Genomic DNA, 25600 nt, shown 5'->3' with positions numbered 1-25600 from the left:
AGAGAGAATAAAGGGCTCTTATTTAAACCAGTCATTCCAAGGATCTGATCAAAAAGCTTTCCTTGCCAACCGCTCAATGGCTTCTCCATGGTGCCACTTGGAAGCGTTTGTTTAGAGATAACGAGCCTTTGTTCTCCATGACTTATCTGAAGCCACGGGTAGGAAGAGATAAAGCCTGCAAACAAAGGGTATCGCACACCACCAGGGCTGCTGCTGTTATAAAAGGGACATTCCTCCTCCAAACAGCTGCAAGAACTGGAGATGCTGCGATCACAAAGGGACGAAACTCATCTTGGCACAGAGAACAGCACAGGGAGCACTGCTGAGCCATGGGAGGGATCGTCTCAAGGTGGAGAAAGAGAGAATTTATTGACCACTTTTCCTCGTCAATGCGGTTCTCACTCATTTGGGTCTTGTTACAGCATCCCACCAAAGCAAGGAAGCACATGCTTGAGCCGGCCAGTGCCCAGTTACATGCAAATTTATGCAAACACATGCAAATATGTGTCTGCTTTTTTTTTTGTCAGAGGGAGCTGGCAGGTTTGTAGGCATGATGTAGTGAGAAGCAGTAGCCAACCAGTAAAGAGGAGGGATGAGGAAGTCAGAAGGTCTCTTTTGTTTGGGTCTGCAGAACAGTCATTGAAGCAGTCCAGGTTTGCAAGGCTTACCAGAGCTCTCACCCCCCATAGGCACCTGCCTTCACTCCTCCTGCCCCACACACTGCCAGCTGATTGCACAGCAATTCACAGATCATTTCACAGAAAGGATAAGAACTTAACATGGGATGAGGATAGGAAAGAACCCATGCCACACACTTGCCCTTAAAAGCATCTGCTCTCCTTTCATAGGGTGAAAGGAGGGGGGCAATGGAGAGCTGGTTCAGCTTCCTTCCTCAAAGTGCTAATAGCAGGGATAGCAGCAGCTTGCAGGAACCCTCACTTGGAGGTCTTCTGTTCAGCCAAGCCCCTGGAAACTCTGCAGTCTTGGCATGACCTCTTTGGTCTGAGTCTTCCCCCATCCCACTCCAGTATATAGAATCTGGGGGTTGGTTAACCATCCTCCTGGTTGTTCTATGGGGCTTTGTGCCATTGGCTGAAGTTGAAGCTGTTCCAGAAGCTGCAGGCAACCTAGGATCTGGCATTCCGGCAACAGGAAATAAATGTTGATGTGACTTTCCCTCTCTTCAGCAAATGCCTGATCTGCCAAAGAAATGCAGAGGTTTGTAATGCACCACATGAAACTGTGGGGGCTGATATGCACACACACACACACGTCATTATATACATGTATAGGCATAATTAAAGACACATCCTAACACACTAAGGCTAAAATGAGCTCCAGGAGCCTCTTCATGCCCATAGACATGAAGCCTCATCCTCCTTTGAGTCATGCTGCCATTAAGGAGCTGTAGGTTGGTATAGCACAGCTGTGGCACTTGGAGACGTGGTTCAGTGGTGGGTTGATGGTTGGACTGGATGATCACAAAGGTCTTTTCCAACCTTAACAACCCATTGATTCCAAAGCCTGCTTTGTGCTCCTCAATTTGCTGATGTAGGAATCCCCCAACAAGCTCAGCCCCACTTGGCCAACACCATTGACACACAATGTCCTCCCTGTTTCCTCCATTAAAGGCAGAGGGCACTGGTGCAGCAGGAACACATACCTGGTCCCCAGCTTTCCCATTAGGAGCCATGTGGATCGGCTGATCGTTATCTAAGTTTCGGATGCTCGGGTCTGCCCCGTGATCCAGGAGCAATTGGATGATTTCCTTCTGGTTCTTGTCACCATGCAGTGCAGCCGCCATGTGCAGAGCTGTGTTTCCATGAGCCTAAAAATAAAGAACAACCCTCTGAAAGGCTTTGCCTGTCTCTGTGCATGGAGCCATAGCTCCATTAGCTCACATCCCTCCATACACCACAACCTGAGCAGGGGGGGCTCAGCACAGGGCATGGCACCTGCCCATGCAACCTTAATGCTGCCCAGTGGGGTATGACCCGTAACGGTTCTACACGGCGAGAAGCAAGCGTGCAGATGCACAAGGAGAGGTATTTTTAGTCGGCACCAAGTCTCGATGTGGCAGCTGTATCTGTTTGTTCCTCACTGAAATAATCACACGTTGCTGATGAGTTTGGGAAAGACGGGCCCAGATGGCACCGCGCATCACTACTCCAACTGTGAAAAGGGATATGTATGATTTTCACCTCCTGTTTACACATAAGAGATGTGGAAGCACAAAACAAAACGGCGAATTAGAATGGAAATCTCAATAGTTATTCTTAGGCAAGGCATTTTTACAAGCACTCAACAAGCAGGCGCTTGTCAATTTTACCATCCCATAAACTCCAGAGATAGTTTATAAACTCTTTATACGATTTCTCATTAAAAAGGAAACATCTGCATTTGTTTGCTGCATCTTGGTGGCAGAGGCACTTGACAGCTTCCAAACCCAGGCACAGGGCTATGAGGACCAGGCCAGCTGGCAGCGCTTGATCTTAAAGCCCCTCCATTGACTTCAGTGGGACTTGTGTGAGTCACTATTTCAGTGCTCCATATCTGAGCTCTAGAAGTGGGTGAGATGAAAAATACCTCAAAGCTCTCAATGCTTTTCTCATTGTGAAATCCACAACTGACTGGATCTGGAATGAGACAACTTGCAGCAAGCAAAGGGTGACCCAGGAAAGCCAAAACACACGAGTCTCCATTTTTCTTCCCTCTGTTTTGCTTGGAAGATCAGACAGGACCAGCCAACCCTGCCACTACATTTCTTCCTGTCCCAGGCATCCCACCAACAAAGCTCCAAGCGATCCTATCGCAGTAAGAAGCTCTCCCAGCATTGTGATCAAGAGACAACAGCAGACTCCCCTGGACAAGATAGCACGTGCCTGATGGCTCTTCAAAGATATAGAAAGAATGCAGTAAAAGAAAAATAGAAACCCAGTATAATTACTTGTGCATGCACACTAAACCAAACTTGTTTCTCCATCCTCCAGCCCAACGGGTTGGATTTGGTGCCCTAGCAAACAGCTCAGCTCTGCAGGAGCACCCAAATCATCACCCAGACCTGCACAGAGGTGGCAGCTGCTGGGATATCAGGCTGATGGTGCAGGGCAATTGCTCAGCACACACAGGAATGTCAGGATCTCTGCTTAGGAGGATGGGTGCAGCTGATGCAGATATAAGATAGTGTCACTGCTTTGTGTCTGCTCAGAGGTGAAGCATGGGGCAGGCAGGGGGTGGGTGACAGCAGCAGGGCTGGAAAGCTCCCAGCTCATCCATCTCAGCTCTGTAAGCAGAGCTACACAGTGCCTGAATCCATTTAACATTTAGCACTGGAGCTTTGTCCCTTGCTGTGCAGGGCTCTGCTGGGGAAGGTTACCAACACACAGCTGTTCCAAACACTGCCAACAGCAAAGCATCACAACACTGCTGAGCTGTTTGCTCAGATTTCAGCCCAATGTCACAAAGTTCCCATCCCTTCCCAGGAAACCACATCCCACATCCCTCTCCCCCCATTATCTGTCTTGCTGCCAGGGCTCAGCCCAAGCCCTGCACTAAATCCCTTGTACTGCCTCTTTGCTGCTCAAATAACATATATGGGAGGGGAGTCAGTGCTTTCTGCAGGACCCCAGTGCTATCTGCACTGCTTCTGTCCAGTCTCACCTTGCTGTTGATGAAGTCCTTGGATTTGAAAGCATTCAGCTCCAGGAAATAGCGGAGCAGGGAGACATTCCCATCCTGGACGGTGTAGTGAAGAACTGTCTTGTTGCTTTTCACATCCTATTTAAATGCAGACAGACATCACCAAATGAGAATCTTTCTGCAGAGCAACTTAAGGCACAGTCCCCATACCAGCAAACAGCAGAGGGACAACTGAAGGATGGGGAGAAGCAGTTCCTACCCGGCTGTAGATGGAGGCTCCTGCCTGCACCAGCTGCTGCACACAGCTCTCCAGCTCCCAGCTCTGGTGCTGCAGATCTTCACTCTGCTGTTCCAGCAGTGCCAGGCGGCTCCGGTCCCGTAGCAGTGTGTTATGGGCCAGGACAGCACAGTGCAGCGGGGTATGGCCTGAGGACACAGCAGGGAGGGAGCGATGATGGTCTCCATCAGAGCAACACCGTAAGGGGAGGATGTGAGCTCCTGATGGAGCTGTGGGTGTTCCTGCTCAATGCAGGGGAGGTTGGACCAGGAAGCCTTTAAGGGTCTTTTAAACCTTAAAAGATACTATGCACATATCTTGTAAAGGGCATCCTTAAGCCCTGAGACCTTTCTCTAATTCCAAAAGTCCCATTCTGGATGTACAAACAATTTGGGGGCATTCTGGTGCATACTCAGCTCCATGTGTGCACTGAGATACCACTGAGCCCTGTGGCATTTGAGCTTCCAGCACTGATGCATCTGAGCCCATCACCCCATGCACCAGCCAACCCCAATGTGCATCAGTCCATGACATTGCTGGTATCACTTCTTCCTTCCCTTCATTTTTCTTTTAGGACCACTATAAAATACTTGTGCATAAGGTCTCACCTTCAAAATCCTTCATTTCTAAATCGAGAGGGAGGCCTTGTGAGAGTATCACCTGGGAGTGGCAGAGAAATGTGGCAATTTTAGCTCAGCAGAACATTGTCCATACCACAATGGTTGGAGCTAACAAAAGATGGGGAAAAAAACAACCAACCAACCCCCAACCCTCCCAAAAGAAGCAATTAGACAATAGATAACTATGATTTAACTGTAGGCTAAGCAGTTTGGCACTAGATTTTGGCACTCTGAGTCCTATTTCCAAGCAGGGATGTCACTCAGGGTTGCACAAGATGATCACCAAGTCCCCTAATAGTAACCCAAGGACATGCAGCCAGACCTTCAGCCTTGTCTGAATGACCACAGTTCATGCATATTTTGCTCTGGACTGAATGCAGAACGTTGTTTGCATTGCAGCATCTTGCATGGGGATGTGGCTGCACGGTGACTCATCCCAACCCCGTCATGCTGGACAAGGCACAGGAGGATTACTCAGAAACGTTAGGGCTTGTGCTCTCTTATCATAACAAGAATATAATATACCCAGAGCAAACATTGACAAGAGGCTTTGAGCTGCCTGATGTTTAGAGATTAGACGTCTCAGGTGTTAAGAAGAAGAAAACCAAAAAACACCGTCTCATGTCATGCCTGTGACCCAGGAGAGCAGCAAACCCACGTGCACTATTCCTTGCTCCATCTGATTCCTCTTTTTATGCTTAAAAAACAAACACATAATAAAAAGACTCGTTTCCACTAGTCCAATTGGCACTGATGGAATTATCTGAACGCGCAGCACTTTAAATGAAACACCTGCTTTCCAAAGAACTGCCTGTGTTATACATTAACCACTGCTGCTGGCCCTCCTGGGATGGGTGCCAGGCTGAACCGATGGCCGCTGGAGCTGCATATCCCATATAAACCCAATATAAACCCAAGGGTTTATCCAACACCCTGCAGAGTCTTGTTCAACCCATGCGAGCCCACCATGCAAGAAGATAGATACACTTTTTTCTCTACTAAAAATCTGAACTGCTTACAATCATCCTCCCATCTGAAAGAGTTGTTTAAAGATGGTGATAATGAGACGATAACAGGCTTACACTGCTAACAATGAAACCATAAAAGCTTTTCCTACCTGGAGAACGTGGGCATACCCATATGTTGCAGCAAGGTGCAGAGCTGACTGCCCTTTGTTGTCTATAGCATTGACATCTGCTCCTGCCTGGATCAAATCGTGGACGATTGCTGGCTGCCGGGCAGTGACGGCCACCAGGAGCGGGGTCTGGAAAGGGCAGCACAGCAGAGAGCCCTGAGAGTCTGATGTGATCATAAAGAGAAGAAAGGCAGAAGCAGACTGGGTTGGATGGGATCTAGAAGGCCAAGGGTTGTGGTGCACAAGCCAAGGGGAGCTCACAGGCAGATCTGGAATCCCATAGAACTGTGAGTGAGGGGCACTTCCCAGCTCCTGCTGGGCTCTCTTAATTCAGATGGCAAAGCAAGTGCAGCACTTTCAGAATGCCAGAGCAAGGCATAGCACTGCTCAGAGCTTCTCCTGCAGTAACAGAGAGGCTGAGGGGGGCTGAAAACACAGCATCGCTTGCTCTCAGCCTTATAGCCAGTGCCCATCCCAAATGCTGTTTGCAAGAGGAGATGGTCAGCATTACCTTTCCTCTGTGTTCCTTGGCATCAAGTCTCCGCAGCTCCTTCATGCGCTCTGCAGCTGCCAACGTAAACGCCCTCATACCTTTAGCTGCATAAATATGTAGAATTCTAAGACAGTAAATAAAGATATCGATCACTGCTTGGTCATGGATCACCCTGGAAGCAAACAGTTTTACAGGGTAACAGTGCTGCTTCGGGGGTTTTACATCCAGAGTTCCCACAGACCCATCCATAACCCCAAAGGCTTGAGATTCAGAAAACCCATTTCCAGGAACTGAGTTTCCTACCTCAACATAACTGCTGCTTTCCCAATCCCTCAGCACCCCAAGCTTTGCCATGCTGGCTCCCTTCTACACCAGCACTATCCCTCAGGTGAGCTTGACACTTGTGCCACAATGTACCAGAACCCCACACAAACTCAGCATTGGGGCTCCCACTGGTTTGGGGTCACACTGCCATGTGTAGCATAAAACCAAGGCACAAGGCAGCCCTAGCAGCCCAATTTGCTCACTCTCAACACTTCTTAGTCATAAACTGGTGGGCAGTCGCTTCTTCCCCCAGGTAATTTTGTACCCCAGAGCCACAGCTTGCAATTTTAGGAAGCAGAAATGCAACTTCACAGCTGGTCTGGTTTGCAGTCAAGCTCAGCATGAGCTATGAGTGCACACTGTGCATCCCCATGGTTACCAATAGCAGATGACTGTGATCAAACCAACACCCAAACAGCAGCAGTGCTCGTGTCAGTGAGCAAGCAGTGCTCCCAGCCCACATTTAGACCATGGAGATCCTCTATTAGCCTGACTCAGTGTGCAAAACTAGCAGAAAGCCCAACAGCTCCTTGGGCTCTGGGCTGTACTCATAGACTGATCGCTAACCCAGCGTGCTGGGTCATACTTCTGTGTAGGAAATAAAACACTCCAGGCGTATGGAAGTTACTATAGATCTTTATTGGAGAATAATTTGTCTTTTTCTAACCAGAACAACCCAGAAAGAAATTCTGAAGCAGTTCATCTTTGGTATCCACACAGAGAATTTACATACATTGAAGTGAAAGGAAATCAAATGCAATCTTAGCAACCACGGGCTTGGTTCACACACCTATTATCCCAGTTTTACTGAGTGATTCTGTGCTCGTAAAGCTGGAGTAAGCAGTGGTGAACCAAACTCCTTCTAATTCATTTCTTTGCTGGGTTTTTCTGCTAATATAAGCCACTAATTTCAATGCGCCTGGACTACTGCTATTTTCAAGTGACTTTATGATCACTTATGTGATCTACTGCTCACGTCTTCTAGATTGGTGAATATTAAGCAGTGGAATATGCTTTGAAAGTCCTCAAGACTTTTGCTCTGATCTTGCAAACCTCACTCAGGCATAAACCATTAAGGTTACTTGAAATATTGCCTGGGTGGCAACTGGAGTGCTAGGCACCAGGCAGGCAGCAATGCAATAAATTACTTTGCATAATCTCACAAGCACTGAATTCAGTTAAAGATCCTGGGCTTCAGAAAGCAGAAAAACCCAGAGAAATTGTGTTCATCAGCCAAGAGCCTCCAGTTCGTTTGGTTTCTTAAGGTAATGATAAACAAAGCTCAAAAGGGGGTACATCTCCTACAAGTATGTATGCGGCACGGCACTCCTGGACATCAACAACCATATTAACAGCGGCATCAGAGGAAAAGGTAAAGCTACTCACTGTCTGGGAAAGCAAACCAGAAAGCCATAAAGAGAATGTGTGCACCTGTGAGCTTGGGAAACTACAGTGAAGAGGAACTTTCCATAGCAGTAAGGCACAAGAGAGGTCACTGAGGTTCCCTGGCTCAGCACACCACCAACTTCATTCTCAAATGCTACAGAAGAAACAGAAGCATTGCCAGCTAATAGTAATGTCATGAATTTCTTGTTAGGCTGAAGTCCAGATTTTGGAAGACCCTGTCTTCTCAATGATTTGCTGATATGGGGCCATGTTGTGCAATCCTGACTCAGGCAAAACTCTCAGTGACGTCAATGGGACCAGGATCTGTCCATTGGTAGAACACACAGCATTACCAGCCACAGAACCAGCCTCCCATTTCCAAGGTGGAAATTTAGAGTCCAAAAAACACCAATTCAGGCCCCCGAACATTTTCTAGTGGCATAAACAGCTCTACAGACAGAGCAAAGGGACACACAAGGCATTTACACTGAGCTCTACAAAGCAGTCCTACTGGAAAGGTCATGCCAACACTTAAGAGGCGAGGGCACCCTCACCATACACTGGCCATGGCTATGCTGTGGTTTGCCCATTTCAGGCTGTGAGATGAAAGTCACCTTGTGCTGGGGCTGTAACAACACAGACTTTGGGTGCTGGGCCCCAGGACAAAGCAAGTTTCACTCAGCACTCAGCCACGCTGCGCTGGAAGTGGACAATAAAACCTTCAAGTCAACTCACTGCCCTCACCCCCTGGGCCAGATTTCCTCTGTACTCAATGCTTGTTGTGATTCCACTTGGAGCACTGAGTACACGAGGACTGGATCCAAGATGAACAACTTAAAGCCCTTCAACAGAGAGAGCGTGGTTTAACACATACGTATCATTGTCTTCATCTTCTAGAAGCAGCTTCTCTATGGGCAGCGTGCCGATGACTCTCCGGGCATCCTCCAGCTCCTGCGGGGCCGGCTCAGGGATGGAGATGGGCAGGGGCACAAACTGCGGTGTGGGAAGCGTGGAAGAGGCTGGTTGGTACTGCAGGGTTGGGGCAGGCAATGCTGAGAGCGGCTGTGCCCATGGGAAGTAAGTGAGGGGTGGCTGCTGCTCCGTCACCTCCAGTTGAGGCACCACGGCCGGGGTGCTGCTTCGGGGCTGGTGGGAAGGAGAGGCATTTAATAGAATCAAACCATTGGCCATTGGGTGGGGTGTGGGACACAAAATGAGGGGAAGGATGCTCAGTCTCACTTTGAACATCCCTTTTCCTGTCTCTCTGGGGAAGATTTACACCCAGGGTGGCAGTTTTCCCACGCTGGCTCCCATGAGAGCGGTGGCTGTGGGTGTCCCAGGTGCTCGCGGGCAGTAGCTTGAGCTCATGATGAGTTAGTTCCCTTCAGCTTTCTGTTCCCACTCCCACCCTCACTGCAAGGCCATGAGACAGCTTCACTTTATACTGAATGCTGCCTTCTTTGGCAGCATTTTTTTTTTACCAAGCCATTTTCCTGGCACGTCCAGTAGGTATTTCCTAGAATTCCCTTCTTCACTTTTTGCTTTTTTTTCTTTCTTTTCCAAATATTTGGAATTAAATAGTGAAGAATCTCATGAGGACTGCCAGATCTGCAGGCACTCAGGGCCAGGTGGGATGGGGTCCTGGGCAGCCTGAACTGATGGGTGACAGCCCTGCCCATGGCAGAGGGTTGGAACTGGGTGACCTTTGAGGTCCCCTCCAACCTGAGCCATTCTATGATTCTAAGTCCTTGACTTGACAACAGTGTATAGGGACCATAGAGTAAACCCATTCAGAACCACAGCTTTCTCAGCTATTGCAAATCTAAGACAAAGAACCCCTCGTCCAATTGGAACCAATGACAACAGTAAGCTGAACTGACTGTGTTATTGCTGTTAAATTATATGAGTTATATCCTGCACTCCCCATTGATGCTTACTGGAAGGTGGGGATTAGCCATCATTTATACATAGTTATCTTTGACTTACTGCAAAATTGGTGATCAGTGGCTGAGACGCATAGGTCAGCACAGATGAAGGTCCAACCAGCGTGTAACTGGGACACATGGGCTGAATGTACATGTCTGCAGTGTAAGGACAGCTGGCTGCTTCGTGGGACACGTAGTCGGGGTAAGTGGTCCACTGAGTCAAAGGCTGCAGGGATGATGGAGAGGGCTGGGAGAGCCAGCTGGAACAGAGGGCTCCTTCCTCTGCACTGGGTAGTGCAGGGGCAGCAGCATCCACATCGATACATGGCTGGCCTGGAAGACAGGAGGGGATGACAGCTCAGTTCTGCATGGCTTTCCCTGCAGCAGGGTTGAGAAATACATAGAAAATCAGGGAAGCATTACCCATTGGTGAGTAGGAAGGGAGCGGCTGGTGGGGCAAAACAACCTAGGAAAGGGAAGAAAAATATCCAAGGATTAATACCATAAGCAGCAGCATCTCTTTCAAATCAATGGCAGCTGAAGCTGCCTAGTACCTTAAAAGCAAAAATGCATTTATTTCATAGAATGGGTCAGAAGGGACCTTTAAGATCATATAATCCAACCCTACAGGCAGGGACACCTCCCACTACACCACATTGCTCAAAACTTGGTCTTCATTTACATCTGATTTATAAATGACATTTAAAATATATCATAGTGTCTCTAGGTATCAAGAGGTTCTGCTACCTCTGAACACTAGTGATACAAAGGTTTCTCTCATTGCACCAAGCAATGCCAGGGCAGCTCAGTTATTTCACTACCCAACCCAGCTCTGCTCCTGCAATTCTTTATCTCTCTTACCGTCGTGGCTGCTGCTGCAGTGGCATTACGGACATTTCCCCTTTTCCTTTTCAGCAGCTCCTTCACTGGCTCTTTGACACGGACCCCTTGATAGGGGCGAGGTTGCGGCTGTTGTTCTGAAGCAGAAGCTGTAAAAATAGGGGAAAAAAAACACACATGACAGGTGGTGTTTGTTTTCTTTTCTTGCCCCTGTTTTCCTGCAGAACGTTCCTACGTGATGCCCTTTCCCTTTGGTCTATTTGCTTCCTGTTGCTGCTGTGGCACAGGTGTGCAGTGCAGTGATTTACAGCACCTGAAGGGCAAACGGGACTGAGTGAACCTGCAGGTTGGTTGATGAGATATTCAAGAGGGTCATGTTATAGTCCCTATTTAGAAGCAAGCTGCAAATAGAAGCAAACATGAAGAACATCCCCATTTGGGCAGCCATTGCCCATTGGACACATATGCCTCATGGCTTTTGGGAGCAGGCTCAGCAAGATACATAATAAGACAACAAGAGTAGAGGAAGAACCGTTCTTCATCAGCAGAGATTATCACCCTGCATTATACACAGTCACTGGAGGCAGTTTAGAGCAGGAGACCACGGGATAACAAAGCTCAGGAAGGCCCTTCGATTTGTGAGCATATCAGTTGGTAAGTTTCCATTTCTGAGGACTGCAGTTGGCTTTATGAAGGAGCCCAGCTGGATACCCAGCTCAAATCATCCGCATAAAGCACCATCCCAGTAGGAAGCGTTGATTCAGATTTACGCTCTGTGCTTTGCGCTGCAGAACGAAATGAAAAGCTGAGTCTAAAACTGCAAGAGAGCCTCAAAAATATTTGACAGAGTTGACTTTTCTGCTTGGATTTCTTTTAAAAATGAAATCCCTATTTTCCCTCAGCTTTGAAACGCCAACAGTTTGCTCTTTCAGCCCCACCACATACCATTTAATCACGAAATCTTGAGAGGCCATTATAAATACTTCTGGCAGCAGATAACACCACAGTTATGTGTGGAACTGCTCTCTTTGTTTGTTACCTTTATGCATATAGGGAAAATTCCATGCTTTAGAGCAGTAGGTGAAGGAAAGCTGATTCCTCAGCCTTTGCCTGATGTGTACTTGTTCTATCTGACCATTCCTTGTGGAACTTCAAAGCGGGTTGCCTGCATTCTCATAACTCCTGTGGCTTTGGAAATGCAGTTAGCAAAGGGAATGAAGGTCACTTCGTTTAATGCAGCTTTGCTTTTACAGCGTAATTGGCATTCATTTCTCTAAGTGACAACTAAAGGCAGTGCCACAGAGCACCATGCTGTGGGCTGCAATTGACTCTTCACAATGACAACTCTGAAAATGAGCTGAATACCAGACAGGTCTGAAATGAAGCCCATCCCATAGGCACTATTTTGCTCTTGCATGACATTTCTTTGGAAGAGATGCATTGTTGGTACCTTACCAAGAACGTCTCAGAATTGGGTGTTGCTGTTGTTTAAGCTGAGCAAAACCATCGGCTCAGCCAAAGCCAACATGCTGTAGGGTGCAAGAGGAGCAGAACGTCCCTCCTGGCAGTGCCCTATCCCCAAGGCAAGCTGCCCTCACAGCTCCTCTCTGCAGGGTTGGGTGGGGAAGGATGGCAGTTTCTGGCTCCAGGTTTGGGGGGATGGGAGAGAAGAAATTTACTGTAAAAGCTGACAAATATACCTATTCACAGTTTCCGGTGTAAGCAGAGTAACCCAAAAAAAAAAAAAAAAAAAAAAAAAGAAAGATAAGAAATAAAACCAAAGTCTGCACAACATATTTCGGTTCCCCCCAAGCTGACCTCCAGAAATATAAATAATGCTAGCACAGCTGCTTTTCCACTGCTCAAGTGTGCAGAAAGAAGAGAGCAAGACGAGCTTGGGTTCCAATGTGCAATTCCTCATAAAGCAAAATAACGTGATCTTTTACAAGTCTTTTGGATCTTTAATGACCATTAAATTAATGACCAATAACCTTAAGCAGAATGTAGCTGGATTGAGCACTCTCCAGCCGTTTCTATCTAAGGGTTGCCTTAATGAACTATCAAGCCTACTTTGTACTCAATAAAGACTGCTACACTGAGCTGCAATGCACCAACAAACCCAAAACAGATAAAGAACAGCATCAGGTGTACTTTGGTGCACAGCACAACAGCCGTACATCCTCCTTACCAGGCACTAGGTCCCAATTTGTGGCTGCTTGCTGAAGCTGGAGCAGTACAAAACATTGAAAGCATGGAGAGAAGAGAGAGAACCTGACCCAGCCAGTAGGATTGACCATAGTTTCTGCGTGCAAACTTAGTTGAGCTCATTACAACGCTTTGGTCAGGCCGCCTTACAAACCCAAGCTCCTTTCATCAATGTTATCACTCAGTGCATTTACTGATTGCTGAGAAAAGCCTGGCATGAACCCCAAACCCTTCGGAGCAATGTCTCAAAGTGGATAGAGAGCACCAAGCGGTACCAAACACAGCACTCCCTGCAGTGCTATGCATCACAGACAACAGCAAAAAGCCCACAGAGGTGTTGAAGGCTGCTCAGCCATTCAGCTTGCTGAGATTGCAGAGAAGCAAAAGACCACCGCTTCACAAGGTTTCCTTTCCCTGTGCTTATACTGTATGATAAGCTATCAACCAATCAGTGCAACCAGTGCAAACATTTTGCTCTTTCCCTTCCAATGTAATAAAAAATAAATACAATAGAAATCTTTTTCATCTTTACAGGAACGCCAAAAAGCAAACGGTTCCTCTTGGATAACAAGAAAAAAAGGCATTTTGCTTAACAAACCATTGACATTTGGCCTTTGGGCTTGAAAATTCCATAGGGCAGTTGCTGACACTGCTATGGTGTGCAGTGAACTTTGGTGAATTACAAATTATAAAGAGTAGTGGGGGGGAAAAAAGAGGTGTAGCTTTGGATCCACTGCTTGGATGTTTTGACTCCAACCCAAACCTTTTTGGTAGCATTGGTTTGCAACAGATGCTGCTTGGAAATGAGTTGTGATCAAAGCAGACAGGCCACAGTTGTAAGGGAGCTGTGTTGGTAGTGACAGGTCGGGTTGGCTGGTAGACACTGGGAGTCATGACCAACAGACCATTCTTTGACTGACATGCTGAATAAACCACAAAGTAACTCCAAACATGGCATTTCTCCGCATTGCCTTTGGTCATTGCCCACTGTGCCATCTCATCAGTGGTCTCTCCATTTGAAATGACACCCAAAGGCCACAGTGTTGGCATGGTGCGCCCATTTGGAAGCCTAAAGGCACTCTGTGCTTCCGACACATCCCAGATCTCCTGTAAGGTGTTGCTATTCTTTTTATAAGATAACCCTGACTAAGAGAACTGGACCAGAGCAGGTTATTTCCTACACCGCTTGTCACACCGAGGGTGTGTACCTCAGTGAGGATTTAGTTCAATGCAAAGTGCTAAGCAAACATCTGGGCAGAGAATCTGCTGTACAATAAACAGAAAAACTCAGAGCAAGAGCAAAAGAGACAAGCAATGGTTCATTGCTCAGCATAAGGAAATGAACCCGGGAGGGTCCTTAGTGTAATTAAATCAACAGACTAACTATTTCACTTGCTTACCAACAACTCAGAGCAGTATTTGGTCTCTTTCTGCTCAGTTGCTTGGCACGACAACTACTCAATGGCGTGAAACAGATTACTGCCATAGTACTATATTTCACAATTATGCCCAGTCCCTTCATCTATGGGTGTTTATCTACAGTAAGAAGATGTCCAAGAACAAAAGCAACCTTGTGTTCCAGCAGATCCATGTGCCATCATACCCTGCCTGAGTCCTTCCAGCATGCTGCCCTTGTAGGAAAGGTCTCCTCCACACCTCCAGGAGATGTAAAGGAGTGGAAGCCATAGGAGCACTGTACAGAAACTGAGTTCTGCTACAGCACAGGGAGATGGCTGCATTAGCTTTGTGGTGGTGAGGGCTGCCAAAAATTATCTCTTTCAGAATAAGAGAACTCCCGTTGCAAAGGGGAAGCTGAGATAGACAGAAAGTGGCTTAACCATAAGTCTCACCCTGCATGTCCTAATTCCTCCCAGCCCAGAATACTCTTTCCATTTTAGTAATGCAGGCTTTCCATTTAATTGACAATGTGGTCATTCATAGAGCCCGACACCTGCTTTGTAAAGCATGGATGGACTCAACTTTCATGCTATCCATCTTTCCCAGTGGGGTTTTTACCAAAATTAAGACTCACAAGATGTGACATATTGCAGTTTCACCTCTCAGTCTCATTATCTGATACTTTCAGAAAGGCAGTATAAAGCCCCACATCTGCTGAGGGCAGAAAAGGCTTCAGGGGCTTAAAAAGCGTTTGGGAAGAGGTTTGCAAAGGGGAAGATTCACATCTCTCTGTTGCACGGGAATCCTGCCTCACCTGCACCCGTCCCACAAGACTTGAGTAGGAGTTGAGTGTCCAAAGCTTATTGACCTCACCAAAAACACCACGTCAATGTGAAACACTTGCCGAATTGCAACCTGCTCGCATACCCTCTCATAACAGAAGTAATTTGCATGAGAAGTATGTTCATTTTGTCATCAAAATACAACACGGAGTCCGTATGCAGATAGCGACACGTAAGAGGAAAGGTGCTGCGCAATAGAAATTACCCATCCCGCCGAGCAGCCAGCTCCCATCCAGCAGAATCCTGCCAAAAGCTGGGAAGCCCCTACAGTCACTTTGCTCCTGCCGTGGGAGGGGATGCTTTCAGGCCGTGCCTTTTGCTCAGCGGAAGCTCTGGGCCCCATTCCTGTACAGAAGCTCCCGCAGGGTCACGGCACAGTGCGCATCTCCAGCCATGCGAGACTCCCTAGAGGATGAGGGCCTCTGGTCACCGCAGGGCTGAGGGCTGCCCTGTTCCTGTAGGGTTTTCTGCTGAAAGGTCCTCTGCAGAAAGCAGGAAACTGCCCTTCAGAAGTGCCCACAAGAAATGCCCTCTTGGTGAGGTGACACCTATTCAAATCACCGGCGTCGCTCTTCGATTTTCACTTTGTTTGTTTTGATCTTTGGCTGTTTTGGTTTTGTTTATTTCATGGCTGTGGTAAATATGGGGATGATACCATTCCTTTTGAAACCTCCTCTTGTGCTAAAAACCCATTTACATCCATACCATACCATACCATACCATACCATACCATACCATACCATACCATACCATACCATACCATACCATACCATACCATACCATACCATACCATACCATACCATACCATACCATACCATACCACACCATACCACACCATACCATACCATACCAATGGCATCCTGATGGAGGAGGCTGCCAGGAGTTCTGTGCAGCCTACTTCCATGCAGGTACAGATGGAGCAAACATTTCTGCCTCTACCTTCGCATTCCAGCTGGCACTGCCCTCAGCTCAATTGCAAACATAGCTGTGAAAAGCCAATATTAGACTGGATATAAGGAAGAAGGTTTGGCACTGAGGGTAATGAAGCAATGGCACAGGTTGCCCAGAGAGTCAGTGGTGCCCCATCCCTGCATACAGCCAAGGTCAGGCTGGACGGGGCTCTGAGCACTGCTGGAGCTGTGGGTGTCCCTGTGCACTGCATGGAGTGGCACCGGGCGGCCTTTGGGGGTCCCTTCCAACCCAACCCATTCTCTGAAATGCAACAGGCACAGCACATGATGTACACAGAGCTGGACTTACTGATGGATTTGTGACTTGCACGAGGACACTGGAACATCCGTGTGGTCACAGGTGCAGGAAACACAAGCCCACAGCTGGTCACGCTGGCAGAAGACAGAGGGACTAAATGGGGACTCGCAGAGCTATCACAAAGTCTGATTTCCACTGAAATCATTGAGACCCAACACCACGCTCAGCAACAGAGAAGGTAAACGCACCCCAGCACTGCTTATGGCTACACCTGAAGCCAAAGTGATCCATCACTGCAGCGGAACAGGAAAGCAGGATAACAGTATAATGCTGAAACAAATGATACTATATTCAGGTTTAGCAAAAAACTCAAGGGTCTCTAAGACTGAGGAACCCCAACCATGCCATGACACAACAGACACCAACAGCAAACCAGGCATCAATCTGCTCTCAGCTCCTTCCATGTCTCAATTAACACAAAGCCAGGCTGATCCAGCAACCAGCCCAGGGGCAGAGGGAAACTCCTTCTGCAGCAAGAGAAGCCAAATGAAGGCAGCTGCTGTCTTTCAGAGCAGCAGGGAGCATTGCTACAATGGGAAAGTCCAGCCTTGGGAGTTCAGGGGCATGGATGGGCAGAAATGGTGTTGGGTGGAAACTCACAGTGGGGAGAGTGACTTTGAAACACAGGTTTTGATCTCCACTGCTGCAGGCTTTGCAATTCCTGCTTACCTGTGAAAGCACTGAGTGTGTTAAAGAAACAACATATGGGGAAAACACCTTATCAGTTGCCAGTTTGGTTCTACCTCCAACATAGCTGGTTAGTATTGCTTTGTCATTGCAGTAAAAAAAGAAAAAAGAAGAGAAGTAATCATAAAAAGGAGATGGATAGGCTTCTCAGATGGAAGATAACATCTGACCCTTGCAACATGTTTCACATCATATACCTACTGGTACTGAAAACAGCACGAGATCATCGGAAACAAGGTGTGTTACCATAGTGCTCCTGCTTGCTGCTGACTACTCATCACACAAACTGAAACAGCACCGTGTAAGGAGCCAGGGCTTCTTACTTCAGGACTTGCACAGTGTAATTTCATGAATACACATTTGAGCTTCCAAAGTTCCCAAGTGAAAAGAGTAACAGAAGCTTTTAGCAGGGAGAAATTAAATGTTGATAAGTTCAGAAAGATGTGGGGGCATCGTAAACCCATCTCTGTATAACCTACAAGCTGCAATGTCAAGGAGAATAAGATTGGTCTTAGTTCCATGTTAAATAAGACATTATTAAGAGGCTTCTTCCAGATGGATATATTATATTATCCCAGGCTAAAAGGCGGCATGGTGAAGTGCCAAGGATGGCAGCACAGCTGCAGAAATGAATCTGGTTGTAGCATCATAGAAAGGCTTATGTTAGAGGGGGTTTCAAAGCCCATCCAGTCCCAACCCCACGCTGTGGGTCACTAGACCAGGCTGCCCAGGGCCCCATCCAACCTACAGATCCGCACAGTGAGAATGAAAGAGCTGCAGAAGCAGAGCAAACACCTACCTGCATTGGGACCGGCAAATTATCTGCACAAAGGTGGGCCAAGAGCAGTGAAGTTATCTTGAAAACAAGAAAACTGATTTCCTGTAAACTCATAACCGTATTGCCTTCCCTCCTTATCTTTATTATTAGTTGAAGAAGGAGAAGAAAAAAAAGGTACGTATCAAAAAAAGACACAGAAATAAGCTTTCTCACAGGTTTCACTTTTAAAAAGGAAAATTCTCTGGTATGTAACCACCGTAACCTTTGATATAATACCTGCATCCTGTTATTGTTTTTATGAATCATAGTCTTCCACTTGATTCATAGTGATGAATGCCAACAAAGCAGCAACGCTGCTGCCTTGTCTTGATATCCCTGCTGGAAAATCAGCATCACATTCTCATTTGTCTCTCCTGAGAGCGCTCACCTCATCCTGAGCATCTCTACCGTGCTATGTTAACACTCACTTATCCATCACACCTTTTATATCAGATAGGAAAACAAAGGCAATCAGAGCTCACTTACATTTTTGCCAGTGCATGCTGAGTGGTGGGACGGAGCCTTGTGTCTCTTTAGCCGAAGACAGTCGGGCTCTTGAAGAGCCAACGTGGGTTTGACTCCCTTTCGGGGGCTGCGATCTCTGAGCCTCAGGATGTTTCTTTCAGCTTTTTAAAAGCCCCGTGTTCCCGCTGAACTCTGTGATGTCATCACATCCTCCAACCACAACTACTTCTATATTTTCCCTTGCTCTGTGTTGTTCTTCATGACGCTAAAAAGTTCCTCCAAGACCCAAAAGCGCTCTGGAAGATATTAAGCATCAAGCAGCACGTGAGATCACCAAGATCCATTTAAACAAACTACTGAGCTTGGAACTTGCCTCTTATGGGGCTTTTGATGGAGGTTTGTAAAAATGGGGTCACACAGCTGAAAAACAAGTGGGGTTTTTAACAAGGCGTTGACCATCTGTGGCACTGTGAATGACCAAATCCAATGGCCATCCTGTTGTAGTCATGGGCTCTAGACACTCAACCAGACTGAACACTCTCTGTGTCTGCAGGGCCCTTTAAATGCCCACAGCTTTTAAAACACAAAACTGGAGCGTTCGCCCCTGCCTTATGAGAATCTCAACTCCCTGGGGCCACTAAATTTGAACTTGTGAGGAAACACCTGTAAACACTTCAAGCCTCATTAAACGAGGACGTCCTTCATTTAAAAAAGAAACCTCTCCTTTTTCTGTTTTGTTTTTATCAAAATATAACACTTCCTACCAAGGAAGAGCTGGCCTTTCCAAAGAGCCTTGCAGAGCTGAAGGAAGGCTGAGAGACTGCCATAGGAGCTCAGGTTTGTTCTGAACATTATAAATAACAACACTATTACATCTAATCTGCTCATACCGCTGCATGAATACAACCTCTTTAGCCACTTGGCATTCCCATTAAAAGAACAAGATGAGGTCTGGCCTTTGTTTTTGGCCATGAGTAAGTCAAAGGGATTTCAGCCATCCAAAGATGCCCAACGTGTCTTGAGAGTGAGTTCATACTGCAAACCATTTGGCAAGTGTTTCGTGAAACAAAAACCAACAAGCAAACAGAATAAAACCCCAATGGACTCACAGAATGGAGATCACACAATCATACAATCAACCCAGTTGGAAAAGACCTCCAAGACCAACCAGCCCAACCATCCACCTACCATCAATATAACCCCACTAACCCATGTCTGTTAGTACCACATCTAAATGTTTCTTGAACAGGAAAGACTTGCCCAACAAAGAACCTCCAAACCAAGCAGTGACACAAGAGACCACACGGCTCCACACTGCTGCTCTCAGCAATAGCCCCCACCTCTTGAGCATTGTTCTGCCACGCTTTGCATATCTGCATTCATTCTTACTACCAGCTGCACGCTGTGATATCCTCTCTGCTGTCAAAGTGCTTAGTAATAGCAGGCATGCTGTGAGCTAACACTGCACTGATGGGCAGGGGAGGGCTCAGCTCACAGCTCTGTGCTGCTGGATGAGCAGAGGGACAACATTGGAACTACCTTCAGTGCCATTTCATTTGCACTAACACTGGGATAATATGTGGACTCGACTATCTCTGGTACAGTAACTATTGGATTTCTCCCCAAAATAATGCAATTATAGGATTTCATTACATCCATTAAAATTGCATTCTAACGATGCAAAACCTCTACTTCACAAATGATGTGCTTCAAATACCACTGCCTGGTCAGCTATTCAGATTTCCTTACAGCTCACAGTGCAGGGCAGTATTAGAAAGCAATGGTAGAAGTTAAGGGCACTTGGCTTGAGTTAGTGCATGAGAAAACAGTGAACACAATTAGGAGATGGACTCAGTGATCCTCACAGGTCTCTTCCAATGTGAGATATCCTATGACTGTGCTCTGCTGCAGTTTTCTTCTGGATACACCTGACTTCTACCACAGCCAAGGAAGGCCTCCAGCAGGTCTCTGCCACGAATGAGCCCTCTATTTTTAAACATGAGAACACACCCTGTGTACATCTGCAGAAGCACTGCCTGAGACTCATACACAACAGACTGGCAGTGCATGCAAAGGTGGATCGCACACAACATGGTCCCATGCTGACACCCAGACCCAGCATCTCATATTAACCCATGCTGTAGTTGTATTTAGAAATGCAGAGGATAAAACGGACTTGCTCAGGATTCAGCTGTTTTCCAGGTCTTTGCAAACATGAAACCAGATAAAGTCTGGTGATAAATACCTAAAATGAGGAAGTTGCAAATAAAAGGGCATAGATATCCACAGGTAAATGAACTGGCAGTACTTTGGTGGCTGACAATCACCCATTTATACCCACAGTCAGTAAACTTTTGATGTTTGTTTCTATGCCTCCCAGTCCTGCTTCGATCAGTTCACCACCAAAGCAACCAGCTCAATGTCTTGGAGCCAATGAGATCTCTGTTAGCATGGAGCATCTCTGCCCCAAGTCATGGTGAGATTTCTCTTGTTCCTGGTGGCTACACATTGAGTCGTGTCCACAGACCAAAAGACTCAAAGGCAACACAGTCCTGCCACAATTCTGGGAGTAAAAACAAAACAGAATCATAGAATCATCACAGAATGGCTTTGGTTGGAAGAACCTTCCATCTCCTGGCCCCCAACCAGTTCAGGCTGCCCAGAGCCCCATCCCGCATGGCCTTGAGTGCCTGCAGGGATGGGGATGTTGCTGGGGATGCCTCCATAAGATTAAGTTGTGTTTGACAATCTGATACTCAGCTTTACCTTGCAGGTTATGAATTAGGCACTCCCTCCCCTTCTCTCCTTATTATTGCCTCATTCCCAGGACAGCAGTTGAGCTCATAAATAATTATCTTCCCAAAGTGGATTAATGCTGTTGACAGATTTCCTTTCATACATATATATTTTTTAACATGTGTCAATATTGGTGCTTTAATCCTACCATACAATGTCAGAAGTAAGAACACACAAGCAGCAGTCTGGTATTTCAGAAAGCTCTGTGGTCTGCAAGCACAAACATTTGACTTTGAGGACACAATAATGAACTTAATAAGAGGATCTCTATCTCATAGCTCTGAATGAGTTTAAAAGACAACCGTGCTTAGCCAAGTTTCCTTCTGAAACTTCCTCCTCCATCCATCAGGGCAGACAACAGAGACTGAGAAGCTGAGTCTGATTGAGGCAATAACGTCTGCCTGAACCAGGGTGGGTATTTCAGACTGCAAACATCACATCTTTGTTCTGTTGAATGACGTTGTATGTGAGAACACAGAAAGACAATCCAGCACAGGGCCAGGATCCATCTGATCTCACTGATGTGAGTTGTGTCATCCAGCCTGGGAGCATCCCCACCTCTGGGAGCTCCTGCGAAGGACACCTCAAACCCATGTTTAGAATGCAAAAGGTGACTTCAAGCAATGAGACCAACCCCCTGAGCAATGAAAAATAGAAGAAACTTTCCCATTTTCAGCAGAAACTCTGAGGGTTACCAGGATTGTGTGAGTCACAGCAGGAGGGAAATCACAATTTGAGCAGGGCTGGAGAGACCCAGGGTGAATTTAGTCTTAAATCTCATCAAAACTCTCTGGGTAATGCCAGATTTTACTCTATGCCCCACAATGGGAAGGCCTAAAAGAAATGACAGACACGTTTCTGATGTCCTGATCCCAGTGGGAAAGGCAGCATTCCCAACTGGCACAGCCTGCTCCATCATCTTCGTGTGTCACAGAGCCAGAGAAACACAAAGATGCACTTGTTTAGCAGAAACCTGATGGCAGCACTCATATGTTTGTCTGGTTTTCCCTTGGAATGCTGCTGCTCTGAGCACAGCCATGCACAACGTCAGCCCCTCATTACCAGCATCCTTCAAACAGCCTCTGAGCACCCAGTGGAGCTGCAGTGTCTCCACTCATTGCTGATGAGTTGAGCTAAGTGACATTTGAGGGTCCCTTCCAACTCAAACGACTCCATGGTTATATGAGCATCACCTGTTTTCTTATAGTACTATAAATAAGAGTAAAGCAGCTACAGTACAACGAGCTCCACTTCAAGCAGCTCTGTAATATTTTTATTTTTCTACGTGAGCCTCACACCTCCCACTTGGCCCTTTGAAACAGGCTCTGATTCATGCTTCAGTTTTAATAAGGAACAAATGAGGCATCCTCCATCTGCAATCAGCAGCATTAAGCCCTTGGGCAGTGTAAAGCACCATCACCCTCATGACCTGTCAAACATGCTGAGGACGTTCCACATCCACTCCATGGTTGCTGCGTGTGTTTTTTTCACACTCAGAAATCACAGAATTGATTTCAATTGCTCCTCTTTGAGTTTGAAATCATTTCTCGCTCGTCCTATTGAGTGCCCCATACTGCTCACACCTAACATCAGACATAGAGGATAACCTGAAAGCCCTCAGAACCTTTGCACACAGGTGACCCTATTCCCTAGTATCCTCAATAGCATTCTAGGCTAGAAATGACATTAAAAATACATTTATAAGTCGAGCCAACACAAACTTGTTTGCTGACTTCTCCAAGCTTGACTTGCAAGCTGCTCACAGCAGGCACAGCACTCGCCTGTTCCTGCCTCTCCCTTCCTGCTCCTCACTCACACGTTCAGGTGTTTGTCTGCAGATGAGTTGCAGTCACGCCGAGCTTAAAAGTTTCCGGCGCTGAGTCAGGCAGTGGGAACAGCAGCAGCCAACACTGTGAGCTCATGTAATGCAAGGCAACTGTGGACAGAGTTTGTCCCCTTGGTAAGAGGACGAAGAGCAGCGATGGTGCTATGGGCACCATGCAGCTGATGTGCACAGACATGCTCACTTTGAAGCAAGAAAAGAGGGAAGGAGCATAGCATCTTCCAACTTCCCCACTTATATTAAGTAGCACCAGCCCTGGGTCTTGCTGGCATCCAGGGCTTGAGCACCAACACAAAGAAAACCACCCATCCGATCTATCTAACTACACACAGATCCACCCCCCAGAATCAACCTGAAAACGGGCAGAAATATGAAGATCTCAAATGATTCACCAAGGGAAAAGTACGAGCAAGAATATCATTGCATGTTACTCACATGGGTCGCATGACTGGCTCTGGAAGCACGAGGTTTCTGCAGCTATGAAGGCAGTGCAGCAGAAGGGCTGATCCCATTGGTGTCCCAGCATAGTGGTCCTGTATAACAGCCAGAAACAGACCACAGTGAAGGCTTAGGTCCCTTTTCTGAGTCTCCTGCAACAGCATTTCTTTACAAGAACACGTTATTAACAACCTCTCTTTCCCCTCACTGAAGCAAAACTGAAGCTCAGCAGATGAACAAGGAAGGCTTTGTGTAATGTGAAAACAGCGATGCTTCTTACAACCAGCGCTCACAGTTTGTAAAGCTGTTCTCACTCAAAATTTGCCTAACAGTTGACAGGGATTTCAGATGAAACTCGATTTCTGAGGGCCTCTCATTTGACTGCATGGCACGTCCTAGAAAGGCACCGTGCTTTTGAGCTCACACAGTGCAAATAACACCCAAAGATGACAACCAGTGGCCCAAAAAAGCCGTATCCAACCAAGCCACGGGCCTAAACTCAGTAGAGCAAACCAGAGGCTTCACCATCTCTTTCACCACTGAGATGCTGGGCCAGGCTTGCTTGGTTTTCAACCCAACAGCTTTGAGCTGCTGGTTGATATTCTGCCACCTGCAGATCAGACTTTGTGCCATAAACCACACCATGGGGCTGCCTCTCGCTGCTTCATTCTGAGCACATTTGGCCCCAGAGTTTCATTAAGAAACAGGACTCAGCAGCTCCACAGCATCCTCAGCCTGAAACCTGCAGTGTTCAGCTGTAGAGGAGTGGGCAGAGAGCTGCAGAGAACAACAGGACCACGGCAAGATGTGAATGTGCACAGAAGTTCCCACTGCGTCATTCGGTGCTTGCTTTACTGTGGCCTCCTTGGAACACATGGGAAAGCCCCAGGCAAGGTGCAATCCACCTGCAGATCCCAACCCAGCTCACCACTAAGGAGACTGACCCTGTCTGGTTTAGGGGAAGCATTAGGAAGTCTAAGGAAAAATAAATGAAGCTTTTTGGGAGGGTTTCCTATCCTTGTCCCCCATAGATTGGCATCTGTCTCAGTTCCAGACAGGCTTTTTTCCCCATCCTATTCGGCCTTTGGCTTTGCTCTTTCCCTTGGGAGCTCCTATCAGGCCTAAATTATACCTTTAATAATCCAGTTAATAATTCATTGGCAAAAATTCCCTCTTCTTTGCTGGCCACTGGTTTTGTAGATGGCCTTTCAAGCCCGTCTCCACTTGATTAACTGAAAGCAGCACTAATCAGCCTCTTCTCATCATTACAGCATGGAAGATGGAGCTGTGCCACCGACCTGCAGAGACACCGATGGACCTTGGGATAGAATCATAGGATGGCTTAGGTTGAAAACACAGATCGCACCCTAAGAGCATTGAATTCAGTTTAGACAAGGAGATGGGTTACATCTTCATCTGGCCCTCGTGCTTAAGAGAGGCTGCAAGCTTTACAAAGTGATTTTGTATTGACGTGAAGGAAAAGAAACTAAACACGTCCCCAGCTCTGGTTCATGGTTAAGCTACGCCTGGGGTCAGTTTGCAAAGTTGGACACAGAGGGAGAATCTGGGCTGGTTCTGGTCAGAAAGAATGGGAAAACCAAAAGCAAACTCAAAAAAGAAGATAAACAACCCACCCCAAACCAGCACCTAGACTGAAAGGTAGAATTTAAAGCGTGGTAAAGTGGAAGCATCACTGCCTGCCTTAAAGACATGCATGTGGCTGAGAGGGAAGCAATGAACACTGACTGTGGTTAGCAGGAACAGAAGAAATGGCCGCTTCTGGTTGGAACCAGCCTATATCAGAGGGGCTGGAAATAGATGATGTTAAAGATCCCTTCCAACTCAAACCATCCCATGATTGTATGATCTGAGAGGTGCCTTCCAGCTCAAGCCAGTCTATGATTCTATGGTCACTGACATGGGAGCAACAAGCAGGGTCTGTTCTAAAGTGAAATGGGATTGGTGGCTGGGATTCTTCCATCGCCCTGCAGGACCTGTATTAGGGTAAGGAAGGAGAATCCCATTGCAGCAGCTGATGGTGGCACTCACCGTGTCCCCTCTGTCGTCCATCCATCCGCTGGGAGAAGCTGCCACCTACCGGCCCGCAGCCTCCATCCAACCCCCATCAAAATGGAGATCTAAAGGCTCAGCGGATGGACGAGCCATGGGAGGAAATCACAATGGTGCCTTGAAGGGGAAAT

The 25600-nt window shown here is 47.0% G+C and overlaps 1 protein-coding gene across 4 annotated transcripts; it reads right to left on the bottom strand.

Moving 5' to 3' along the window:
- Positions 1-344: 344 nt before the first annotated feature.
- POU2AF1 (POU class 2 homeobox associating factor 1) lies at positions 345-24670 on the bottom strand. Of its 4 annotated transcripts, XM_085526032.1 has the most exons (13): positions 24532-24670; positions 23397-23494; positions 10661-10788; positions 10223-10265; positions 9861-10132; positions 8749-9020; positions 6183-6288; positions 5654-5800; positions 4525-4576; positions 3899-4065; positions 3661-3777; positions 1664-1828; positions 345-1199 (listed from the first exon to the last, which is right to left on the bottom strand). In XM_085526032.1, exons 2-13 carry the CDS (start codon positions 23485-23487, stop codon positions 1128-1130), a joined length of 1632 nt encoding a protein of 543 aa, XP_085382158.1. In that variant the 5' UTR covers positions 23488-23494; positions 24532-24670; the 3' UTR covers positions 345-1127. The 4 variants fall into 4 exon arrangements, with proteins under 4 accessions (XP_085382158.1, XP_032304989.2, XP_085382160.1 ...); XM_032449098.2 differs by lacking the exon at positions 24532-24670 and having other exon boundaries at positions 23397-23597; XM_085526034.1 differs by lacking the exons at positions 23397-23494; positions 24532-24670 and adding an exon at positions 18344-18506.
- Between the last annotated feature and the right edge of the window lie 930 nt (positions 24671-25600).

The sequence above is a fragment of the Coturnix japonica genome, chromosome 34 (assembly GCF_054131305.1).
Source record: "Coturnix japonica strain WE chromosome 34, WE-NBRP24, whole genome shotgun sequence".
In the NCBI taxonomy this organism is placed as follows: Eukaryota; Metazoa; Chordata; class Aves; order Galliformes; family Phasianidae; genus Coturnix; species Coturnix japonica.
The sequence above is the reverse complement of the archived record's forward strand: the minus strand, read 5'-3'. Positions and strand labels throughout refer to the sequence as shown.

Bases quoted from the DNA above. Each gene is read 5' to 3' on its own strand.
- POU2AF1 (XM_085526032.1), bottom strand. From the start codon at position 23,487: ATGCTGGGACACCAATGGGATCAGCCCTTCTGCTGCACTGCCTTCATA. The intron at 10,133-10,222 runs GTAATGCTTCCC...CCTGTCTTCCAG, and splicing joins CCCTTCCTACTCACCAATGG to GCCAGCCATGTATCGATGTG. The intron at 3,778-3,898 runs GTAGGAACTGCT...GCATTTAAATAG, and splicing joins GAGCCTCCATCTACAGCCGG to GATGTGAAAAGCAACAAGAC.